Genomic DNA, 18,699 nt, shown 5'->3' on the forward strand with positions numbered 1-18,699 from the left:
TTGTACTTGTTGCCCTAATATTGTAAAGTGCTGCGCAAACAGTTGGCGCTATATAATTCCTGTATAATAATATTAATATAATAATATATGTTACTTACTATATTAATTTACCAGGTGGTATAAGATTATTATTTAAATCACAACATACAGTTGCTTCTGTTTAACTTACCTTCATGTTCACATAAAAAAAACTGTTGCAGTAATGAAATATCAATAAGGTCCCTTTCACACTTGTGTAACTTGTCTTGTGACTTGGGACTGCAAAGTCTCATGACAAGTCGTACTCCATGATTTCCAATGAGTACCATTTATATCTGTGCGACTTTAAGTCGCAGCAACTTCAAAGTAGTCCCTGCACCACTTTGGTCCGACTTTGATGCAACTTGAGGTCCATAGACCTCAAGATTACAAAGGCAGTGATTCAAGTGGTTTCAAAGTCGGGCAAATTTCAGGTCGTTCAAGAGTAAAAGGAGCCTTAGCGATACTATTTTAAAACCATTATATAATAATACATACTGTTCATATTTCCAGCACAAATTGCTGTTTGAGAAAATACCTTAGCCATCATGATTTTATATGCATAGAGCTTTCTTCCCTTCCCTCTTCCTAGAGCTCCTTCAAATCTCTCAACAAAATCATGTGCCTCCCTGATTAAAGAAAAGGTGCAATTACCACAAAATGTCCACATCAAAAAATAATAGACAGCTTTTATTGGGAGGCCAAATGTAGCTCCATTACCTTTGATACTATAGGGTACAAGGAGTATACTAAGGCCCCGTACACACGGTCGGACCGAACCGATGAGAATGAACCGAAGTTCAGTTTCATCGGACCAAACCGACCGTGTGTATAGGCCATCGGTCTGTTTTCCTTCGGTCCAAAATTTTAAAACATGCTTCAAAACCGAACCGATGTTTGACGTCACCGCGTTCTGACCCGATCGGATTTTGGACTGACAGTGTGTACACATATCAGGCCGTACGGCCACTTCAGAGGTGAACCGTTGAAAACGGTCCGACGGACCAGTCACATGGGTTTGGTCCGACCGTGTGTACAAGGCCTAAGTGGTTTATTTTTAAAGACGCATTGGGACCATTTTGCACAAAAAATACCACACATTTATTAAGCACGGCAGCATTCTTCACAAATATGTTGTGTGTTCTGCTAAATTCAGAACTCTGAAGCTAGCAGAGCATATTTAAAATGAATAGTAAAATAAAGCCAGGAGAAACTGCCATAAGTCATTAAAGCAGCCTGTCTTCCAATCACAGATTTCTTTATAGAGTGTTAAGCAGAGACAAGTCAGAGACACGCTGCAGGCTACACATTACAGCCTGCTTTTTGTGGGATGTAAAATGCAGATTGTAGTGTGGACTGTTTGCAGTGTATAGTAGAGTGCTAATAGGGGTATCCATTAGCACTAATAGGGGTATCCATTAGGGCTGCTAGATGTATGGACAAAGCTTGTGTCTGTGAGAGAACAGTCTGTAGGTAGCAGACAAGGGCCTGAGGAGTAAGGCCAGAACCACGGGGCTATAAGTGTAGGCCTCAATGCTGAATACCCCTGTGAGGAGAAACTTATGTTTTGTTTTTAAACTGTCTTTTAAATAAAAAATGGCCAACAAGCCCTGAAATAACAAATTCTGGCTGGTGAGCGCTACACTTGAGCTAGATAACCCTGACCTTCACACCATCTAAAAAACGTTTCCTATAAATTATATTTATGCAATATTACAAAGGTGCAACATGTTTTTCTTGTGATTGTTAGTGCTCCACAGGCAGAGCATTTTTTCACTGAATGACATTGGTTGAAGTTGAGTCAAACGTTTTGCACAGGTACCACTAGTTAGCAAACAAAGGGCATAGTCTTTTTTTTTTTAAAGCTTCTTTGGCTGCAGACACCATCAAACATGGTGTGACAATACTGCCTTGTAATTACTAAAAGTACGGTTGGATCTCAGCTGCAGAGGCTTCTCAGGTTTAACCACCAGTGCACTCTCTTATTTTAGCAGAAAGTTTGGGGTTAATTCATCACAACCTCAATGTGGTACCAACGTATACTAGCTTATTACTTAATAAGCATATAAGGGTTTAGGGTTAAAGTCTCTCAAATGAAAAGTAAATCTTACTGTATATCTTTTGCTATGCAGTATTTATGTGACAGGTGTCAATGCAGTAGGGTACTAATATATGGCAGTAATATTGTTACTTCACAATATTAGACTTAGTACTATCTACAGAAAACAGTCCATCAGTATGTTTTAGAAGAGATCTATAATGGAACAGGATTCAGCAATATCAATCCCCACAACTTGTATGCAAATAGATACTTGGTCACAATGCAAGAGGTAAATCTTTAGTTCAGGATACTTGCGGTTCTGCTGGTTGTTGTAGTCCACTGAAGGGAGGTTGTGGGTTATAGGTAGCAGAGTCCCAGAATCCTGGAAGCTGAGGATTTCCTGTAAGGCTAAGGCAGGGTGCAGAGAGGTGCAGGCATGCAGCCTGTGGATCAGGGAGCCAGAGATCCGATGACTGGAGACAGGGAGGTGAGGAGGACTGCGGTGGTTCCAGGGCTTGCAGGTGCGGAATGGTGGTTCTCAGGTGGTGGCAGGCATCCAACAGAATAACCGAACACCCTGCCGCCATCTCTGAGGAGTTTAAATAGCCCCGAATTCGCGGGGAAAACGGGGAAGGACGCTGAGTCGCACTTCCGCGTTCGACGCTGGAATGCAGACGTCCGCGCACCGGAAGTGACGCGGACGTCTTGCAGAACGGAGTGCAGCTGCTTGGACAAGGCACAGCTGCGCTTGTTCTGCCTAGTGAAACATCAGAGATGTTACACATGGGCTCTATCATTATCAAATATAAACAATAAATACCACTCTTTATTCTTCTGGCAAAACATTGCCTTATAGGAAATTATTATACTTTTTTTTAGTATCTTACTTTAGCAGATGAAGTTTCTTTGACATGCGCCAAGGTTTGCTTCTCATGTTTGAAACCACTTTTTTTTTCTCTTCAACTTCTTTCATTAGCCTCTCTCTTTCTCCTTCTGACAAACTTTCTTCATCAGAGCTTGAGGAGCTTGAGGAGCTAAAAAAAAAAATATATATATATATATATATATATATATATATATATATTAATATATAAATGCACCATGTCGCATTGCAGTTTCAATGTTTCAAACAAATCAAGAAACTTGATGCTAGCCACCAACATACTTGTCATTTGTCACAAATCAAGAACCCTGATGCTAGTCACCAACATATTTGTCTACTGTCACCAGGAGTGAACGTGAGTGAAACCCCAAGATTGTGAGTCACTAGGGATGAGCTTAGGGTTCAGGTTGACAGAGGCTTCAACCTGAGCTCTAGCAGTTTGAGGTTAATTGAATGGGCTAACAAAATGGCCATATTTTGTGCCAAACATCTGACTGCTGCTGCAGCCAGAAATAATTTATTTAGTGGCAGTTTTAATACTGCTGCCCGTCCACTGAGTTGTTTCACATAGTAAATTAGCCAGCAGGTATTCTGGGGTGACATGATTGACCGAGTATGGACATGACCATATTCGGTCAATGACATCAAACAGCTTCATTACTTTTTTACATTAAAGAGGTTGTAAAGGAAAACATTTTTTTTTCATAATAAGCATCCTTTACCTGCAGAAATTCCTCTTTTCACTGCCTCATTGTTCGTTTTTTCTCAGAAGTTGCTCTATTTCTTCTCTGTTCTGTTCACTTCCTGCTTGTCTGATTGTTACTCACCACAGTGAAGGGAGGCTTTACTGCGGTGGTCAGTAACGTGCTCACCCCCTCCTGGGAACTACATCTGTGTGGCAGGACGCTCTCTACATGTTAGAGACTTCAAGGAGGTGTGAATTACTGGGCGTGCCGCAATTCATACTGGGAAATGTAGTTCTTACATGAACGAGCGATGCAAACCAGGAAGTGAATGAGAGAACAGAGACTAGAATGCCGGAGGTGAAATAGATGAAGGAATTTATTAGGTATTTACTCGTTTTTTAACACAATCATTACACTATTCTGTCTGTCTACCTTGCAGACATTAATTTTAAGCAAAAACACTTTTTCCTTTACAACTCCTTTAATCAGTAGCAGTATACTCTATGGCAAGAGTCCATTGTAAGCAGGATCGTCATGTGTGGGTCATTGTGTTTTTGTGGGTTATTCTTCAAGGCGTCATTTTGATTGACGATCTATGTACATTGCTGGACCATATGATTGATTATAGATTTACACTGTTGGACTTTTTCTATAAAATCTTTTATATATGCTGTGTGTGCTTTTACCATCTAATATTTTAATGAATGAGGAAAAAATATTACAAGGAGAGCATCCAGTGATATGTGGGCAAAGAGCATGCAGTGCATATGTGTGGAACTTTAGCTTTAAAATGGTTGTAAACCCTTTACAACCACTTTATGCTACAGGTAAGCCTATATTAAGGCTTACCTGTAGCTACCCAGGATATCTCCTAAACCTGCATCGGCACATGCACACTGGGGCAAACTGAAGCAATGGCACCTATGTGCCGTTGCTTCAGTATGTGTGCCATTACCGACAGCTCCCGCACACATGCGCAGGAGTAAGGTCATCGCGGCTCCAGCCAATCACAGCGCCGGAGCCGCGATACCCAGAAGTAAGCCCCAGGAGAGATGTTGGTGGCCAGGAAAGGGAGACGAGGCCAGCTGTGGGGGCTTCGATCTGAGGTAAGTAATACATAATGAGCTAGTATGCTATGCATACTAGCTCATTATGCCTTTGTCTTGCAGGGTTTTTTCTACTTACAGGTGCTGCAGAGAGGCATTGTTCCTGTATTTGCCCCTCCTTCTTGCTGCACCGATTCCCCCTGATGTTCAGGCCTCCTAAATGAGTACCAGTGGTCCCCTCTATCAGCAGCCCTGGAGTTACCCTCTTTCTCTATGGTTGTCTTAAAAGCTTCCTGTCAGAAAGAGTATGACTTGACATCACTCAAATCATCCTCTTACTGCAGGTTGGCTATGGTATGGTCAAAAATTCTGCAGGATCCTCAGTTTGTGGGGCTATAGTGGGATTATTTAGAGAAGGAGGAGGCCAGCACAATAATAATGATGGCAGACAACTGCTCTGTACTGCTCTGTACCTGGGAGAATGTAGGTTGTGGAGGTTTTGTTAGCCATTCAACTATCTTTTGCATTTGCTGTGACTGTATTATTTGGTCATGATGGAAATGAAATGGCACGCATGCACTACCCCCAGTTTGTGTGACTCTACCTCTGCTATGTCCTTTTTTTATCTTGAGAGAAACATTAAATGAAATAAAATGACCCCAATAAATCACTGAAATCCACAGTATAGCACTTCACAGCATTGTGTAGCACTGTATTTTTCCCCATTATTAGCTCCCAGCAACCTGACCCGAGAAAAAGATTATGTGTTGCGTAATGGGTTTGTGTGCCAATCTTCATCCATTTTCATTCATAAATTTTACTTAATAAACTGTGAGATCTGCCTTGAACCCAACGTGGCTCCAAACCCAAACCTCATTCCTAATAATAATTAGTGATGAGACAAACATACCTGTACCTGGGTTCAGTTCAAGCAAGGTTTGGCTAACATGGTTAAAGTTTTGTTGCCAAAATCAATGGGAACACAGTGTCTCCCCACAGGGATGTAGTCCCAAGGGAGGGGGCAAGCACGCTGACTAACCCCCAGCCAGAACGGCTCGGATGATGGGGGCAAGTTTACTGAGGGGAAACAGGAAGTGAGAAATTCAGACAAAGAAAAAAAACATTTAGAAGGGAAATCAAAGGAAAAGGTAAGTGAACCAACAATGCACTAGCATAAAACAACCTATTTAGAAAATAAAAAACAAACCTTTACAACCCCTTTAAATTGGCAGCAAAGTGACAGCTCTCAGCTGCTTTGTTCTGCTATTTCCTTCATCTATACCAGACCGTTATCCTCCATAAGGGTCTGGTATAATGTTACTGAGGGACCCTCACACAAAAAACAGCACAGGGTTCCCTTCCTAATTCATATCTGCCCTTCAGGTCTTGTAAAGATTTTAATGGGGACCCCACGTCAAAAAAAGTGAGGTCTTCCAAATTCTAGCATGAATTTTAAGGAGGAACTCCACACAAAAAAAACAAGAAAAAAATGCTTGAATAAGGGCCTGGTATGGATTTTTAAGGTAGGCCTCACACATTTTTTTTCTTATATTTTGCAGTCATGTTCAAGTGTTCGTGTAAGCAGGTTGAGTTGTTTGCTTACCCAGATGGGACGGTGAGTGTTATGTTACCTTGTTCTTTCTTTACAGGCTTTCTTAAGTCCGAACCACTTCTCCTGTACTGTATAAAAATGGGACAGGGGTCCAATTCAGAAGGTGTCGACTAAGTAGGTGTGCAGATTGCATGATATGCCGCGGTTACCTGGGTTCGTCCACACAGCCTTCTGCTGAAACTGGAGCACCTACTGGAGCACCTACCGAGTATGGGACCACTGAGAAGCTACAAAATGTCCAAAGACACCAATGCTGGAATTCTGCCATAATGGCCTGAGTTAGGGACTAGAATGTTAGAAAAAAACTGACACTAATATTATCTGGAATGATCAAGTGTAATGCAAATACACATGTGTACATGTGACAGGCGGCAAAGCCTATTGCAGGAGGAGTTGTCTGCACTTTTTCTGTGAGCGGTCTGTCTCCTATGGCAGTGGAAGCAGAGCAGCACCACAGAGGTTCTCAGTCTGGGCACAGGTATGGAAGAGAAAGAGTTAAGTGTAGTGCACACATGGAGTCTGCACTAGGTGCATGGCGGGACCCCATTCCATTCCTGGGAATGAGGTAGTGGAGATATGCTAGACAGGAGTAGAAGGTGTAGTTGGGGTGCAGCACGGTGTAGCGGAAAAACACTCCCAGTTCAGTGAAAAAATCTATATTAAAATAATGAAGAAACACTTCACAAATAACCCGGTGGGAAGGCAGCCTAACCGGAAACATGCACAGTTACAACAGCATGTAAAGAGCCGACTGTAGCCAACTATCAGCGTCTGTAGAGAGGGGAAGAATGCTGCCTGACTGTCTTGTGCCCAATAGGCAGGTGTCCGGAGAGGTTGCAAGCCCTAATCTCCCCCCCCCCCCATTGTCAGGAACCTTTCTCTGCTAGTGCTGTCTTTAACAGGTGGGATATGTGTCCCTACTCTACCATAGCACAAATGCACATCAAATCTGGGAGTCAGGGCCTTAAAAAAGCTTAGCATCAAGAGAGTTAACTGAAGTTCAAGTTGTCCAAACAAGTAAAGGTACCCCATGTTTCGGACAAGTGACCCTTTTCTAGATGCCTAGCATAGCCCAGAAGAACCCACCCCAGGGTAGGCCTCCTATGTAACCCACATTTGGCGCCCAATAAGGAGGGAAATATGGAGGCTGTGACAACCACCCCCCAACCTATTCTTACAAATGCACAAAGATCCAAGGTTCAGTCTAAACTTGGTCCAAAATGTGCTATACTATTACTGGACATCACGGCTTACTAAAATAGAGTATGTTGGTCTAGTTGACTATTACATGCAGTAGTTATGATACCTGTCATCATTATCAATGGGAATTACCAATGTGAGTTGCTTCTCTTCCTATAATAGACATGGGATTACAATATTATTTTTACAATATTTATTTTCCTCCTTTATTTTCATGTTAGCAGGCTGGCGTGTGTGTCTATGACCAAGTTGTGTTGCTGCTGCAGGGACATCGGTGACCTGGTTATTTTATACCTCTGGCAGAGGTATAAAAATGAGAAAAATTACTGAAGAGAATTACAAATCTTTTGGCAGGTAAAACCTTTGCTGTATATATAATTCAGCTGTGTACTTAGTTGTTTGTTTGAATTTCATCCCTAAAAGGAATGTATAGTGGTTTTGTATTTACAGAAATCAATAACTCGTGGTTCAGTCTATACACAGAACTGAATTTATACAATGAGCAGTTATAAATGAATTATAAGTTATAAATAAATTTCCATACCTGCTTTCTTTCCTATTCTTTTTGTGATCCTCTTTTTTATTATTTTTGTTAGTCCTTTTAGCGTTGTTGTTGTTTTTTTTTTTCATTGCTTACTTTCTCATTCTTATTTATGTTTTTTACTACATAAGACTTTCTTTTGTTAGTTTGCTCTTCTTCAGACTCAGTTTCTGTTTCAGTCTCCTGTTCTTCCACTTTCCTCCTCCTTGTAGATTTTCTTACAATTCGTTTTCTTTTTGGCAATTCAAATTCTTCATCATCTTCACTGTCACTTGAGTCTTCTTGAATGTTAGATTTTTTCTTTGTATATTTTAATTGTGTTTTGTCTAATGAATATGTTGATTCAATATCTATATAAAAGATTGAAGATATTAGACATTGATTGACTAGTTTACTGAAGTCGAAGATATGGTTTGCATAGACAAATGAATAACAATTCCCCCTAATAAATTCATCCTATGCATGAGGGCAAAAATCCTAATGCAAACACCCCCCTTATACTTGAGAGCCAAGGTTATCTTGGTTCTCTCTCGCCTCGTTGGCTCAGACACAGCAGCGAGAGCCATCGTTGCCTGCTACTGTCAATCACAGCCAGTTAGAATGGAGTTGGGCGCTGAGCCGCACTCTGTGTGTCTTATGGACTCACAGAGCCAGCTCAGGAGCTGGAACACATAAGTGCTCCCATAGCAAGCCCCTTGCTATGGGGGCACTTGGCGTGGGGGGGTGGTTTTGGCAGGAGGAGCGCCAGCAGCAAGCAACAGAAGAGGAAGATTGGCACTGCTCTGTGCAAAACCATTGGTTTTTGCATTGGTTTTGCACAGAGCAGCCAGTATCCTCCATTTCTCGGGTCCCCCCACTGGCGCTCCAGGCCCCTCCCTCCTGCCTAGTGCCTTCATAACAAGTAGCTTGCTATTGGGGCAACCCGAGCCAGCTAGCATCTGAGCCACTGCTCCATGTGTCCATTCACATATGGAGCACGGCTCTACCCAGTCCTCGCTTTCTCCTCATTAGGTCACTGGCTGTGATTGACAGTAGCAGGAGCTACCGCTGTTTTCCAGCGTTGGGTATGCAAATGAGCATTTACGGCGATCCACAAAGGTTTTCGCGTTCGTTACGTCGTCGCAAGTCTTTTTTTCCCGTCGCAAAGTTAGTCATGCTTTAGCATGGCTTAACTTTTCACAGCCCATGTTAAAGTATGGCCATCGTTCCCGCGTCGATTTTTTCCCGGCGTAAGTACGTTACGCATATCGCGATTCACAAACACGTCGGGCCGCCGTAATTTTGCACAAAGCACGTCGGAAAAATTGCGAACAAGCATGCGTAGAACGTCCAGGCGCGTGAGCGTGCCTAATTTAAATGGTACACGCGGTGACGTGGCGACGTGCGCGAACCCAGAAGTTCAATGCTTCTACGAATGCGTCGAATCACTTCGACGCCATGCGCGGGTTCTTGGGCCAGCGGACATGTCCGATGAGTCGTACTGACCATCGGACATGTCCGACGGACAAGCTTCCAGCGGACAGGTTTCTTAGCATGCTAAGAAACTTTTGTCCGCTGGAAACCTGTCCGCTAGGCCGGAAAACTGTCAGGTAGGCCCTACACACGGTCGGACATGTCCGCGGAAACTGGTCTGACGGACCAGTTTCAGCGGACATGTTCGGTCGTGTGTACAAGGCCTAAGAGCTAAACAAAGCTGTTTAAATGTGCATGTCGCCATACTTAGTTCAAATAGTAAGTGAAAGATATATAGCTACAGCCATACCTTCCAACTTTTGAAAATGGGAATCAGGGACACCTATCAGCAAAAGTATGCAGACATAGATCACACACCCCTTGCCACGCCCCCTTAAAGGATAATTGTACAAAAAAACAAGATTGGTTAAACCCACAAGTGCTTTTTTTACCACTACTTTTCCTTTATATTGGCTTTTGGAATTTACAAATGCAGCAATTTAGAAATCAGATGAATGGTTTAGCACTGGAAAACACTTTTTGAAAGATAAAAAGTGCATTTTATATAGATCTATAGAGATCAGACCAAAATTAGGGACACATGAGGAGTAATGAGGGACAGAGGGACATTGCTCCAAATCAGGGACAGTCCCTCGAAATCAGGGACATTTGGGAGTTATGCTACAGCCCATCTGTCAACATTAAAGGGGTTTTAAAGGTTTGTTTTTTATTTTCTAAATATATTCCTTTAAAGCGGTTCACCCATACATTTTTTTTTACCCTTAGATTCATGCTCATTTTGTCTTTTAAAATCCGAGCAGTACTTACCGTTGTAGAGAGCGATCTTCTCCGCCGCTTCCGGGTATGGGTCTTCGGGACTGGGCGTTCCTTCTTGATTGACAGTCTTCCGACAGGCTTCCGAAAGGCTTCCGACGGTCGCATCCATCGCGTCACGAGTAGCCTAAAGAAGCCGAACGTCGGTGCGCCTCTATACTGCGCCTGCGCACCGACGTTCGGCTACTTTCAGAAAATCGTGACGTGATGGATGCGACCGTCGGAAGCCTGTCGGAAGCCTGTCAATCAAAATAGGAACGCCCAGTCCTGCAGCCCATACCCGGAAGCGGCAGAGAAGATCGCTCTCTAAAAAGGTAAGTACTGCTTTGATTTTAAAAAAACTAGCCGATTCCCCTAGACTAAATGAGCATCCATCTAAGGTTAAAAATAGCAATTTCCGGGTGAACCTCCACTTTAAGCTAGTGCTTCTAAATGTTTTTTTTTCTTTGTCTGAATTTCTCACTTCCCGTTACTCCTCAGAAAGCTTGCCCCCGTCATCCGAGTGGTGGATAGTCAGCCAGAACAGCTTACTGAACAGCTTACTGAGGAGGAACAGGAAGTGAGAAATGCAGACAAAGAAAACAAAGGAAAAAAACATTTAGAAGGGAAATGGAAGGAAAAGGTAAGTGAACCAACAATGCACTAGCTTAAAGTAACCTATTTAGAAAATAAAAAACAAACCTTTACAACCCCTTTAATAATGTTTATTAAAAGTAATTTACAGTACATAACTGCTTTGCTTGTAATCGGTGCTAACTAGATGTAACATGTCCTGGTTATGTGACTTACCCTCACTTTCTTCCACAGAGCTGTCTGCATTTCCATCAACATCTATCCCAGCTGCAAAGACATCAGAGTCAATTAGTGAAAATTAGAATTTGTGTATTTATTTGAAGTTATTCCTAATTTTAAACTTTACAATAATGGATTACCTTGCTATTGATTCTTTAGTTTAATGACAGCATCTTTATTATATTTATCAGTGGTACTCTAAAAGGGACCCACCCCCCAAAAAAGTATCATGTTAGGCCTCGTACACACGACCGAACATGTCCACTGAAACTGGTCCATGGACCAATTTCCGCGAACATGTTCGGTCGTCTGTACGGCCGACCGGACCGTTTTCCAGCGGACATTTGTCCAGCCGATCGTTTTCCGGCGGACAAAAATTTCTTAGCCTGCTAAGAAACTTGTCCGCTGGAACGATGTCCACCGGACATGTCCGATGGTCAGTATGACCGATCGGACATGTCCGCTGGCCCGAGAACCAGCGCATGACGTCGAAGTGATTCGACGCATGCGTGGAAGCATTTAACTTCCGGGTTCGTGCACGTCGCCACGTCGCCTTCACGTCGTCGTCACGTCACCGCGTATTCTGTCCGCGCGGATTTTGGTGTGTACAACCATCAGACCAAAATCTCCGATCGGACAGATCCGGTCATGTGTATGAGGCCTAAGAGTATTTCATTGTTTTTTTTCCCTACATAATGGTATTAAGACCAGTCATAATCATTTATGTTCATCATCAATCTTCCAAAAATGTTAGCAAACGTCAATGTCGGCAAATGAGTATCTATCCATGTACTTTTCTTTAAAGCAGAATTCCACCAATTTTTTTTTTAATAAAAGTCAGCAGCTACAAATATTGCAGCTGCTGACTTTTAAAATATGAACACTTACCTGTCCAGGGCGCCCGCAATGTCCTCATCTGAAGCAAATCTGTCCCTCGGCTCTCAGGTGGAGGCGCCGGCATCTTCAGTAAGGGTATCAGGAAGTGAAGCCTTGCGGCTTCACAGCCTGGCTCCCTACTGCGCATGCGCAAGTTGCTCTGTGCATCCTCACTGGTCTCTGCTGTCTTCTGGGACCCGTGTGTCTCCCAGAAGACAGCGGGGGGTACAGAGGAGGGACTGGGCATGGCGTAGATTGCGGCAATCTATCGCCGGAAGTGAGAGCAAATATGGATAAGCAGAAGTTAAATTTTTGGGTGGAAATCCACTTTAAGAGGTCAAATGAGCATTTATGTAGATGTTGTTGGGTGGATTCACCTTCAAGATCACTTTATCACTAGGGGACTTTAGCAGTAAGTTCTGTATATCTCTTGCAAGAAGAGGAGATGTATCCTGCAAGCAAAAGAGGCCAAACCATATGGCTTGGAGATGGAGGGGAGTACAGCTCTTGGTAGGAGAGCAAAGATATAAAGCAAGTCGTTGCCTAAAGTGGTTGTAAACCTCAGACGTGAAATATGAACAAAGCATATCCTTCTATAGTGTGTACTCATTTAACCACTTAAGGACCGAGCCTCTTTTTCAGATGTGTTGTTTACAAGATAAAAACATAGGGGCAGATCCTCGTACAGCGGCGCATTTATGCGCCAGGCGTAGCGTATCTAAGATACACTACGCCGCCGTAACTTACTTTTTTTTTTTAATCCACAAAGAATCCGCGCCCTAAGTTAAGGCGGCGTAGTGCATCTTTGGCGGGCGTAATGGCGCGGAATTCAAATGGCTGTGATTGGGGCGTGTTTTATGTAACTACGTCGTGACCCGACGTTAACAAAGTTTTTTTTAACTGCGCATGCGCCATCTGTGGGGGTATCCCAGTGCGCATGCTCGAAATTAACCCGGAACAAGCCAATGCTTCCGACGGTGACTTCATTCTACGCAAATCCCTATTCGCGAACGACTTACGCAAACAATGTAAAAATTTCTAATTTCTACGCGGGAAGGACGGCCATTCTTAACAGCTAGCTGCTGCCATAACAGAGATATCCTGCTTCAAAGTGCCAACGTTTGTCTGCTGCTTCATTCCTCTGATATCAGCATGAATCTCTTGTGACAAGTTTTCCTGACACAGAGAAAAAAAAGGTGACAGTGAAGCAAGCTCCAGCTGATTGACATCCTCAGCTCTGTTCCTGTGTGCTGTGTAAAGGTGGCGTGTCCATTCCCTCCAATCAGCTGTCAGCGCTCTCCTTACTGAGTTCTGCAGAGTGTAACTTCAGCTCCCTGTCCCCTTTTTTTATGAATGCTCCTATTGTTAAAATCCTCGGCTGTACATGTTCGTATGTTTAAATGAACTCAGGTTCCCCTGACTAAGAGAAAAAAAAATGACTGTAGTATATCACACCAATATTTAAAGCAAACCTAACAAAAAAAGTATATTTGTGTATGGTGTAGCTAATAAAATGATTATTAAATATATGCAATGCTCCAGTGGTAAAATGTGGTAGTGCTCCTCAATAGGATTACTTGACCAAAAGTAAGCTGTTGGGTAAGAAAATATTGTGGGGCAGATCCTCGTACAGCGGCGCATTTATGCATCGGGCGTAGCGTATCTAAGATACACTACGCCGCCGTAACTTACTTTTTTTTTTCAAATCCTGAAAAAATCCACGCCGTAAGTTACAGCAGCGTAGTGTATCTTTGCCGGCGTAATAGCGCCTAATTCAAATGGATGTAATGGGGGCGTGTTTTATGTAAATACGTTGTGACCCGACGTAAACAACGTTTTTTTTTAACTGTGCATGCAGGGTATCCCAGTGCGCATGCTCGAAATTAACCCGGAACAAGCCAATGCTTCCGACGGTGACGTCATTCTACGCAAATCCCTATTCGCGAACGACTTAGGCAAACGACGTAAAAATTTCAAAATTCTACGCGGGAACGGCGGCCATACTTAACATTGAGTATGCCTCATAACAGCAGCTTTAACTATACGCCGGAAAAACCTGAACGCAAACGACGTAAAAAAATGCGCCGGCCGGACGTACGTTTGTGGTTCGCCGTAAATAGCTTATTTGCATACTCGACACGGATTTCGACGGAAACGCCACCTAGCGGCCGCCGAAAAATTGCATCTAAGATCCGACGGTGTACTAAGAAGTACGCCTGTTGGATCGATCCCAGATGCCGTCGTACTGTACCTTGTTTTGTGGATACAAAACAAAGATACGACGCGGGAAATTTAAAGTTACGCCGGCGTATCAAGAGATATGCCGGCGTAATGCTTATGTGGATCTGCCCCTGTATCTTTTAGAAACTCTTTAATGTTTGGTAATTCTATATATATATTTTTTTTTAACGATAATAACTGCACAACCTAGAACAAAATTATTGGTTGGCATGAGTATTTTCTGATATTAATTACGTCTGTCACCACAAGGATGCACACAAAACATTTGTGTTCTGTGTGTCCCATTCACACTGCAACAGACATGCTGCATTTTATACAGAACTACATGAGTGCAGCACATTACTACTATACAACAGCATAAATTAAATTTACTTTTTCGTACAAGTTTGTACAAAAACTAAGTGAGATGTGTGATGCGCTAAATAGTGCACAACACTGACACCAACTGCAGTTGAGAACAGACAACTGCCATAAGGGTAAAGCAATCCAGCAGCTGTCCCTTCTGGTGTGAATTTGCCCATATGCCACAATAGTGGCGGAGCAGTTTCCTTTTGAATGTGTGATCATATTTAAAAGATTGATATGGCTTCACAATTTGCAACCTATATTGTTGCAATGCTTTGTTTCCTTGTCTGTGTCCCTTTGTTAGAATAAAGTTACCTGTTAATTAAAGTGACTGTAAAGTCTATTATTTTATTAATTCAACTCAAAAAGTATCATGGACAGTACTTAACTGCATTGTTGCAAGTGCACTACTATTAAATAACTAAATACCCTGTTGAAATGCCAAGGAAATACTGTACTGTATGTGTTGCGGACACCATTTTAAGGCAAGAGCTGGTCATTTTTTATAGAAACCTTTATGCAATAATATTTTATTTCTATATAGTATTAGCAAAAAGTGTTAATTCATTGCGGACTGGTTACAATGTTTGTAGTTTCAATGTCTTATTAAATGTACACTGTACTGTACAGAAAGCTGTATTTTGTTCTATGCCTTTTACTAGAGTTTGTCTAATGTAAGCTAAATTTGTGGATAAACCAAAATACACTAAGATGTGAAAAATTTAAGCCAACCTTACAGTATGTTTAAAGGTATTTTTACAGTTTATTTGACAGTTTATTTTAGTTATAAATAACTAAAAAAAATGACAGTTACAGAAAACAAGAAAACACACTGTCATCTAAACAATTAAACCTATGAAGTTACAGCAACATTACTAAAACCAAATTTTGCAATAAAAAGAAAAAGTTATTACATTTCCCACATACCGCTTTCCATAAGGTTCTCCATCTTGCTTTTAAATTTCCGTACCATTGTGAAAGGTGTGTGTGAGGCAGTTACTTTATTGCAATCCTTGACCTGTTAGATTTATGGTTTGAGTGTCTCTGAATGTGTTTAAACTAATGGCACTATGCATTGTGCTGGTGTCACATAATCTGACATAATGTTAAATAATAAACTACAAGTCACACCTAGCTATTGTACAAGACACAGTAATATGAGCAGTGGTGCTAGTCTAAAACATATATGGTCTGTGAGGTCATCCAAAACATATGTATATTTAAATTCTTCATACTATGCATTGCATTAAAATGTAATTTTTTTTTTTGTCCATTATGACATTAAACAATTTAAATTGTACAGGTATTTCTAAAAAAAATATGGAATTGTGTAAAAGGGCACTAAAAACTAATTTCTCATTCCTTTTCATAAATTGCCATATTTAATGTTAGCAGTTTGCTCTCCTCTTGTTACCTAACTGGTATAATACTATTATCATCATCATTTAAAATTATCTTTTATCTCTCTAATCAAACTTTAAAAAACACTTTATTAAAAAAGAATTAGTATATCTATCAACTTAATAGGTTATGTAATATGAAACACCGAGATATTATTACAGAGGTTAAAAAAGAAATGATTTAGAATAACTCATAAATCACAATTTATTAGTCAGATATCACAGAGTGCCACAAAAGTGATTTCAATATAAATGTTAACATTTACAATATGATTTAAAAAAAATCTATGTGAAAATTATTTTACTGGCAAGGGCTTCTGTTATGAAGTTTTTAATGGTGCTTGGTATTGTTGATATTGATGGAAAATTGCACCTTACAAACATGCTTAACAAAACCTGTTATTACAAAAAGCAATATTAAAAGAATTGTTTTTAACCAGTAATAAATGACCCATGAACTACAATGTTAAATACCTCTTTAATGAACTGTTGGTAAAAGAAAAACAACCGCTCCTGTCAACCCCTACCACCACTGCGCCAATGTAAATTAGAATCGTGAACAATGAAGCTGCCACTTTGTGCCCAGATAGAACGGATATAAAACATGAAGGGCAAAGCCTCGTACACACGATCAGTCCATTGGATGAAAACGGTCTGAAGGACAGTGGTCTTAGGTTAACCGATGAAGCTGGCTGATGGTCCGTCGCGACTACACACCATCGGTTTTGCATAGGTTTTGACCTATCGGTTAGCAATCCATCGGTTACATTTTAAAGTTTTTTTTTTTTTTACCCGAAGGTTAAATAACCTATGGCGCCCACACACGATCGGTTTGGACCGATGAAAACGGTCCTTCAGACCGTTTTCATCGGTTTAACCTATCGTGTGTACGAGCCTTAACACATGATAACACTAAAAGCTTAATATTTAAATTCATGTCCTAAAAATATTTAAAGTCTCATCAAACACTATGGTATTGTTTAAAGGTAACAAGTGAATTCCTGGAATGCTTCAGAAAGTATAGGATATGATTTCCGATCAGTGGTAAAAACAAAATAACAATCAAATTTTTATGAAATGGTGTGTGTACAGGACAAAATATTCTAATAATAACATAACATAATATAACTTAGAAAATTAACCACAAGCACAAACATCTTTATTGTTTTAATTCCACAAAGTTTTGTCCAAATGGTCAGTATGGGTTTCTATCCTGTGAACAAGTCTGGCTCAGTGTAATGTGTTAAAATGTTAATGTGGCATATTACATTTCATCACCTTCTGTTCAGAATTACAACTGGTTTGTAACAACAACAAATGCAGAAGCCAAAGTTTACCATGAAGTGTATCACATTTAAGTAATTTTCGGTCAGTATTTCTTTTAGACCACTGACTGTTCCAATAGTGAGGTCTGATGAGCCCAAACCTGTTAGAAACGTCATACATAACACAGTGCCAGCCCCAAAATGTGCAAGTTAGTAACAGAGGCCCGGATTCACAAAGACTTACGCCGACGTATCTAATGATACGCCACGTAAGTCCACGGATGCGCCGTCGTATCTATGCGCCTAATTCACAGTACAAGATACGCCTAAATTTTGGCTTCCTACGACCGACGTAAGTCTCCTACGCCGTTGTAACTTGGGTGCATATTTACGCTGGCCGCTAGGGGCGCTTCCATTGATTTACGCGTTGAATATGTAAATGAGCGAGATACGCCGATTCACGAACGTACTTGCACCCGTCGCAGTAAGCTACGCCGATTACGTAAGGCGTACGTCCGGCGTAAAGATAAACCACCAAATAGTTGGTTTAAGTCATGTTAGGGTATGGACGTCGGAACTGCCGCCGGATTTTATGTCGTTTACGTAAGTCGTACGTAAATAGGGCTGGGCGTAGGTTACGTTCACGTCTTATGAATTGAGCCGGCGTATCTTAGGGAGTAAATTCGACGTGATTCTGTAAATTCTTGTAAAAAAAAAAAACACACACCGTGTGTGAATAAAGTCCTTTATTAATAAAAAGAAAAAAACTCCAGCGGTGATAATCCACTCGTTCCCGGCTTCCTGTTCCAACGTTGTCCTGATCCAGCGACGGGTGCGGGTGATCTCCAGCGATGAGAAGATCCAGCGACGGGTGATCTCCGGTCCAGCGATGAGAAGATCCATCCATCCAGAGAGCAGCATCGCCGACCTCCTCTCATCGCTGGACACAGCCCAGCGAATGACGCGCTGAAGCTGTGACATTACTTATATAGGGGAGGCAGGGCCACCCGTCACGTGACCCCACACCCTCTGACATACCCTCTGCTACTGGGGAAGCCCAGAGTCTTCCCTCTTCCCTCTTCCATTTTTTTTAAATTGACGGCGGGGTTCCCCTTAATATCCATACCAGACCTAAAGGGTCTGGTTATTGAATTTGCGGGGACCTCCGCGCATTTTTTTTCTAAAAGTCCGTGTCCCATTGACTACAATGGGGTTCAGAGTTCGGGTTCGGGTTCCAGAACCCAAACTTTTTTTTTAAAGTTCGGGTTCGGACCCGAACCCGAACATCCAGGTGTCCGCTCAAGTCTAGTGGTTTTCTCTTTTCACACTTTGTTCTTTATTTTAACCTGGTAATTCTGACATTAACTTACTTCCTGCCCTAAGGTGACAACTGCACTAAGCAGCCTTGTCACAACAGGACTTGGAGTGTGTCAGGACTAGAGATGGGAAGGCTCAGAAAAAAAATAA

At 41.7% G+C, this 18,699-nt stretch overlaps 1 protein-coding gene across 1 annotated transcript in view; it reads right to left on the reverse strand.

The window, feature by feature from the left end:
* Positions 1-175, reverse strand: part of LOC120914596 (transmembrane channel-like protein 2-A) — a 62,380-nt gene extending 62,205 nt beyond the window's left edge. Inside the window, exon 1 of the mRNA XM_040325290.1 lies at positions 170-175. Coding sequence (XP_040181224.1) covers positions 170-175 — 6 coding nt within the window. The remainder of the gene's footprint in view (positions 1-169) is intronic.
* Positions 176-18,699: the final 18,524 nt, after the last annotated feature.

Source organism: Rana temporaria, chromosome 1, assembly GCF_905171775.1.
Source record: "Rana temporaria chromosome 1, aRanTem1.1, whole genome shotgun sequence".
Classification (NCBI taxonomy): domain Eukaryota; kingdom Metazoa; phylum Chordata; class Amphibia; order Anura; family Ranidae; genus Rana; species Rana temporaria.